Here is a 7,661-nt window from a genome sequence, read left to right on the forward strand (position 1 = left end):
GATTTCCTATTTGTCCGTATAATAAGTACTCCCTCCGTTACATAATAAGTGGTGATTTTATCTTTTCATTTTGTTTCAAATTAAATGGTATTTCACAAAATCAGAAAGACATTAATTTTTTTCTTTTAATTTACTCTTATTTAAATAAATGAAGTTTTACATAACTAAGAAACCATTAAAGAGCTGTTTCTTTTTCAAGATATTTAATTAAGGGTAAGTTAGTAAAAACACTTATTACTTTTTAGGAGTGAGTAATTTTCTTAAGGGATGTCTTACAAGCTAAAACACCACTTAGAATCAAACGGAATCAGTAGATGTTATATTCAGGCAATTTGCACGATTGCCCCTATTTTGGGGTGGTCTGTAAGTTTTGCCCCTCAAATTGGTGATTTTTAATTTTTGCCCTTAAAAAAAAAAAAAAAAGTGGCCAAAAATATCTCGAGGTTTTAGGTTTGAACCCCAGCTCAGTAAAAAAATAACAATTTCACAAGGTAAAGGTTTCGTAAGGCATAACTTTTGCATAAGTTATACTTCTGTAGTTCTAAGTTATGCCTCAAGGCAAAAGTTATGCCTTAAGGAATAACTTCAGTAGTTCTAAGTTATGCCTGTTTCAGAGGCTCCGAAACTATTTGTGTTCAAGCAAATCTTCGCGCGCATGTATGTATATGTCCCTTTGGAGCCTATTTTTGTGGATATGTCCTTTCAGAGGCTCACGTAAGGACATATCTGTCGCCAAATCAGGTTACTTACACCAAATCTCATCAAGCACAATGTTTTTTTTTTTTTTTTGGTTTATAATTCAACAATGGTTGCTCCAACAGCCAGAACTACATCAAGGGGGGTCAAAATTGTAGCATATGTGAATTGGGATTCAATAAGATGATTTTGTAGTTGGTAACTTATATTTCTATTTCGTTCAAGAGCTAAAAAGTGTATTCTACATTTCTGATTCAAAGTTCCGCCAAAAATTTGTATTGCTACATTTCCGATCCAACATAATTGAAAGCAGGGTGAGCAAACAAAGGATGCTAGCATGAGGAATAATATCATATAATATGAGGCTCTAAAACTGTTTGTGTTCGAGAACGTGCCACTTGATGTCACTGTTTCAATTTTTAATTTTGCTAAGGAATATGCCCTCGCAAAAAATTTAATTTTTTATTTTGCTTTATAATTTGCTAATTGCAATTTTTTTAACTGTTGCGGCTTTTTTATTTATATTTTTAAATTCTGATTTTTATAGTGACGACACTTGTCATCTTACCATGCTTTTGCCTCTCCTATTCTATGTAGATATATAGATTTTCTCTTTTTTGCTCTATCTCGTAAGGCCAAATGTATATGTGGCCTCTTTAAAGTTGTCAGAATTTTTCATTTTGGCACCTCAACTAAAGTTTTTTCCTATTTGACACGTATTGTAAGTATAATAAAGGTCTATGAGCACCTCTCTAATACAGACACAAAGTACACATGCTACTGATGTGGAAAAATAACGAATAACATAATAACACATGGCGTTTGGACCCATATATTATAGGGATAAGGCACTATTACCCCCCGAACTATACCCGAAGTTGCTACGACACACCTTACCTTTCTCTGAGTCCTATTACCTTCCTAAACTTATTTAAAACGGAATAATTACCCCCCTAAACGCTGATGCTCACTCTCATATGGGAGAGTGACATACACTCTCCTTGCCACATGTGTATTTATTTGTTTTTTTTTCTTTTTTTTAATTTTTTTCAACTTACGTGTCAATTTTTATTTTTATTTTAAAAAAAGAGAATTCTCTTTTAAAAAATTATTTTTAAAATCCATTTTTTTAAAAAAAAAAATTGATTTTTTTAAAAAGAAAAAAAAAACTGAAAACATGGATTAAAAAATTGAATTTTCTTTTAAAAAAAGTGATTTTTAAAACCCTTTTAAAAAAAAAAATTGAAAATTTGATTTTTCTTAAAACCCATTTGTTTTTAAAAAAAAAAAAAAACTGAAAACATGATTTTTTTTTAAATGTGGAAAAAGGGATTTGTTAAAAATATGAAAAACTTGATTATTTTTTTAAAATGTCTTAAAAAATATTAATTTTCATGATTTCATTTTTTTAGGACACTTTTATTTTTCAAATAAAATCCGGAATTTTTTTTTTCTTAACAAAATGTGAAAAAACTGAATTTTTATAAAATTTTGAAAAAATTAATTATTTTTTTAAAATGTGGAAAACTAGATTTATTTTCATATTTTAAGAAAATATAGATTTTTAAGAAAAAAAATTAAATTTTTCCGTTTTTTATGTTCCTCACTCGCTCAAAAAGAGTGAAACACACTCTCCTTGCCACGTCAGCATTTGGGGGGTAATTATTCCGTTTTAAATAAGTTTAGAGGGGTAATTATTTCATTTTAAATAAGTTTAGGGGGTAATAGAATCGTGGGAAAGATAAAGTGTGTCGTAGCAACTTTGAATATAGTTCAGGGGTAATAGTGCCTTATCCCTATGTTATATGAAAAGGATTATGAAATTCAGAAAAGAAAGAAACTCTATTTTACATTAACCCTCTTGTTCTATCATCTATTCCCAGTTACCCACTGTTGCCCGTCTTCTTCACCCCCAGCCCCTTCCATCGCTTCTCTATCACCAGCGATTTTCTACTCCCGCCCAGTGGCGGAGCCAGGATTTCAGCCGAGGGGGTTCAAAATATAAAAAAGTAAACATACGAAGAAGCCTAAGGGGGTTCAACATTTACTATATATACATAAAAAATAATTTTAACCTTGTAAAAACAGTGTTTTTTTCCGCCGAGGAGGTTCGGATGAACCCCCTCGGCACTATGTGGCTCCGCCACTGCTCCGGCCTTGAAGGAAAATATTTTTTTGATACACTCTATGAATCTCTAAACAACTTTGGATTAGTAATCTTGGTTTAATTCCAACATAGCCTCCCTTAAACCAAGATCTTCAAGCTTGAGCGTGCCCTTAACAGTATCATATCTTGTAGAAGTCAACCACCTCAAACTCTCAAACAATTTCCTGAAGTACGTAGCATCGACAAACTTACGAGTGCCATCTTTAGTCAGCTTCAGTTTCTCTTCAACAAGATTCAAAGTTAATTTTACTATCTCCATCCTTAAAATATCATGAGACTATTTGTTCTTCTTTTTGTATCCTTCAATAACTCGTCTTGATTTAAAATCATCTGCTTCTTCACTTGATTTGTACTTGGTCTTGCGTGCCCATCCAACTCTAGTTGACCTTTCAATTGGTGGTAGAGCAAGATCATCAACAAATAATTTTTCTTCAAGCTCCTCAAAATATACAATCTCGTATAATGATTCAAAATTGATTGCGTCTTCAATATCCAAAATCATGCACGTCAATTGTGGATCCGGACCCTTAATTATTTCTCGCTTCAATTTTGGGTAGATCATCAAAAACTTGCTCTTGATGAACTCTTTTGCTTCTTTCATCACTAGATTCATCTTCAATACCTTCAAAGAATTTTTCTTGTGTGATAATGGTGGGTACTTCTATTCCTTTTCCAATAGCCCCACATTGTGTAGACCAATCATGTCTATTACATATTTCATTACTTAAAACACTAGTGGCCTCTTTCGAAAGAGCATCAGTCCCAATCAAATTATCCTTTTTAGCTATCCCAGAAATCATTGATAAATCAATTTGAACATTATTGGATTCTGCGTTGCAATCAAAGACATCTATACCACAACAAAAATTACCTCTACCTTCTCTTCTTTTCTTCATAATTTCTGAATTCTGGCCTTCTTCATTTATTTCTGCCAGATTCGATGACTCTTCTTTATCTTTTAGTTCATCCTTTGTTTGCAATGCCTCATCTACTATCTCATGTGTTTGCCAATTCAATGACATCTCTCATGCCACCAATTCATCTTCTAGATCATCAACTCTCAACGTATTAAGATCCTGGGTTGCCTCAATATCTGTTTTCTTAATGTGAAATTCTAATCTTAGATCGCAATATCTTCTCAACAACTTTAACATCTTCCAATACTTCTCCATTGGCCTTCATATCATTATCTATTTTTATAATTCTTGTAAAAAATTCTTTGACAGATCTCGTTGGTTTCATCCGGGCCAACTTATACCGTCTCCCAAAGCTCTGAAGTTTCTCTCTTCACATCTAAAGACGCCTATATGATTTCACCAATATTGTCCAAGCCTCTTTCCGATTTTGCATGCAATTATTTGTTATATACATGCAATTGGACTTTGCTATCGAGGTAGTAGAATGCCTTATAATTCAATTGCATATTTTTCTCCAATTGCGTACCGCTTCACCCATCGTCATGTTTCCGGGGTTTCCACGAACCCTTCATCAATAATGGACCATAGTCCAACAACATCAAGAAATTCTTCATCCGTTGATACCAATTCTCAAAATTATTTTTGCCATCAAACACAAAAACGGGACAATCCGGTAAATATGGAATTTTCATATTCTTTTATATATGCCGGATCTCACACGAGGCTTTGATCGGATCTCACACAGGCTCTGATACCAATTTGAAGGAAAATCTTTTATTGATAAACTTTATGAATATCTGAATGCTCTCTACAATCTTCACAACATAAAATAAATAGCAGTAGTCCTATTTATAATAGTACAAAACCTACTTTAACTCAGAACAGGAAAACCTATTCCTATACTAATTTGATTATAAATCCTAACTAAATATGAATTAAATAAATACCAAATACCAATCCTAAACAACTTTGGATTAGTAATCTTGGTTAAATTCCAACAAGCCTTAATTATCTGATGCACTGGATCCATACCAAAAAGAAAAAAAAGTGCAATTGGATCTTATTATTGATGTTTTCCTTTTGTTTTGCGTGGGACTTGGGAAGTGCGGTGGATAAATCGTTTCAATGACTTTGTTAATGCTTGTTTTTTGTTTCAAGTGTTATTGTATTCTCCATATTTTACATTTTGGCATTTTCCTCCTAATATACATTGTGCCGTAATTCATATTTACATCTTTGCTGTTGTTTGACTTAGTTTTTAACATTGGAGAAATTGCCAGGAGGAAGGGGAACTGAGAAGGGTGGTGGTATTAATGGTGGTAGCGAGAGGTAGAAGGAGAAAAGAGGAAGAAGAAAGAGAAAAAAAAAACATTTTTGGTATTTCACTCTCCTAGAGCAGGTGAGCTACACACACTGTTACACATCATCCATTTGTGTCTAATGGGTACACTTTGATTGATGTTAATTGAAGTGTCAAATGGGATTAAGTCCTAATTGAAGTGTTAAAATGAAAAATTATGAATATTTGGGCTACGTATGTATTTGGCCATCTCGTAATAATTAATTCATGTTATTTCTAAAATGATGTTCGCATTAAACAATTGGATTCTGTTGCATCCTTAGAATTCTTTCGTTTTCTTTTCTTTTCTCGTAATCCTTCATCAAATAAACCTAAGAACACCATAACATTTCTTTATATTATAAACCTCAAATAAAATGAAACCAGTTCTTTAATGTATAAACTTGGCACTTCTTTCCTTGTTGGTTAATTACTAACAAGAAAGTAGTTTTAAATATTTGCCAGAAAATATTTCTGGTATAACCGAATGGGCTCCCTCGAGTTTATAAAAAATTTAAAAATTATTTCAAAAAACCGACCACCTCAGTCAATGCTTTCTCCAATTAAACTTTTTTAAATAAACCGATCGAGCTCTGTCATTTTTTTATTAAAAAAAGTAAAAAAATATATGATCAAACCAACTGAGGTCGGTTCGAAAGTTGGTCGGGTTTTTTCCCTCAAGTTTTTGTCGTGTTTTTTATACTTCATTCGTCCCAATTTAAGTATCTTATTTTTCTTTTTGGTCTGTCCCAGAAAGAATGCCTCTTTCTATATTTAGTAAGTTGACAATTCAAATATTTTAAATGACAAGTTTATAACCACAAGATTCAAAGGATATTTTAGTACATTATATACATTTTTAGTTTAAAATTAAAAGATTTAAAAGTCTCTCTTTATTTCTTAATCTCCATGCCTAATCAAACTAAGACATATAAATTGAGGTATAGAGAGTAGTTACCATTAGTTTTTAAGTTCATTTTGTTAATTGAATCAAAGATGTTTTACTTTAACAAACTTAAGGGATTAAAGATGCTCAAAGACACATTTGAAGGATTAAAACTGAGGATAATTTTGACTAAAAACTTGTAGGAAGCACGTGGGAGCAGCTAAGCCTTAAACCCTTGTCTAGTCCGAGAGAGCTCTTCTTAAACCCTTGTTACTTCCCACTTTCTAATACGACCTTCCTCTACTTCCGCTTGCGCATATATATTGGTAACATCTTTGTTGCTGTGTGGAGACTGGCGAGGTGAGTTCATCAGCTTGTTTGTATCTTCCAATTTTCTGTTCATTCTTTGCACTTGTTATTACTCTCTTGATATTACTTGGTTTGTTTCTTGAAATTTTCCCTTGTGGGTGTTGTTTGAATTGGAAAATATGAAAACTACTTTAAACTGTTGAAGCTCCTTATCAGCATAGAGAACTTATTTTTTACATAAACCTTCGGTTAGAGGACCATTGGAAAGAGTTAATGGTCAAATACACACCTAAACTACCACTTTATCGTGAGTTTCATCCCTCAACTATCCATTGTTCTGTTTACATACTTAAACTATATTAAAACACGCCTCGATGCTGAGTTGACCAAATATTTGTAATCACTCGATAACAGGCATGTGGAGGCCAACTCAGCATCGGGGTGTGTTTTAATACAAAGGGAGTGATAGTTTAGGGAGGTATGAAACTCACGAAAATGTGATAGTTTAGGTGTGTCTTTGACCATTAACTTTAAAAAAAAAAAAAAAAGAAGTCATTTTCCCCCTTAGATATGGTGATATACTGAAAAGTTGAACACTTTCTTGTTTTGCAGTGGAGGTCATGCATTTTGCTACATCAAATGACAAGTGTTGTAGCAAAATTAAGAAGATAGTTGTTTCTCTTTCTCAATTTCCTAGGTACAACAGCAGTAGTGCTGAACTTTCTTCGAGATTTTCTTCGTGCGACTCTCATGAAATATATAAATCCGCTAGTCTTCAGCATTGGTACAAGAATTGGAATGAATTGAGAAAGAATAAACTTACAGCTAGTACTTTTGGTCAAGCTGTTGGTTTTTGGCCTAAGCGTAGAGTCCAACTCTGGTTGGAGAAAATTGGGGCGGTTCAACCCTTCTGGGGTAATGATGCCACGGCTTGGACTAACATCAAGGAACAGGAGGCTCTTGTAAGATATAAGCTAATTACTGGAAATCCTATCTCTTTTACTAATTTTAACGTCTATCGGGAAATGATCAAGGGGGTTGACTGGCTTGGAGCTTCCCCAGATGGTGTGGTTGACAAGTTTGTTTATCATTTACCATCCAGAGGGGTTTTGGAGATCAAGTGCCCGTACTTCAACGGTGATATGACTAAGGCGACTCCTTGGAAAAGAATTCCCATTTATTATGTTCCACAAGCTCAGGGTTTAATGGAAATATTGGATCGAGACTGGATGGACTATTATGTTTGGACTACCAAAGGAAGCAGTTTGTTTAGGATGCATCGTGATGAAGAATATTGGCAACTCTTGAAGATTGCACTTTCTGACTTCTGGTGGAACCATGTCCAGC

The 7,661-nt window shown here is 33.4% G+C and overlaps 1 protein-coding gene across 1 annotated transcript in view; it reads left to right on the forward strand.

Annotated features, from left to right (window-relative positions):
- The first annotated feature begins 6,228 nt into the window (after positions 1–6,228).
- Positions 6,229–7,661, forward strand: part of LOC132061245 (uncharacterized) — a 14,301-nt gene continuing 12,868 nt past the window's right edge. Inside the window, exons 1-2 of the mRNA XM_059454093.1 lie at positions 6,229–6,365; positions 6,927–7,659. Of these exons, the coding sequence (XP_059310076.1) occupies positions 6,935–7,659 (725 nt within the window). The 5' untranslated portion in view covers positions 6,229–6,365; positions 6,927–6,934. The remainder of the gene's footprint in view (positions 6,366–6,926; positions 7,660–7,661) is intronic.

This window comes from Lycium ferocissimum, chromosome 6 (assembly GCF_029784015.1).
Source record: "Lycium ferocissimum isolate CSIRO_LF1 chromosome 6, AGI_CSIRO_Lferr_CH_V1, whole genome shotgun sequence".
Classification (NCBI taxonomy): Eukaryota; Viridiplantae; Streptophyta; class Magnoliopsida; order Solanales; family Solanaceae; genus Lycium; species Lycium ferocissimum.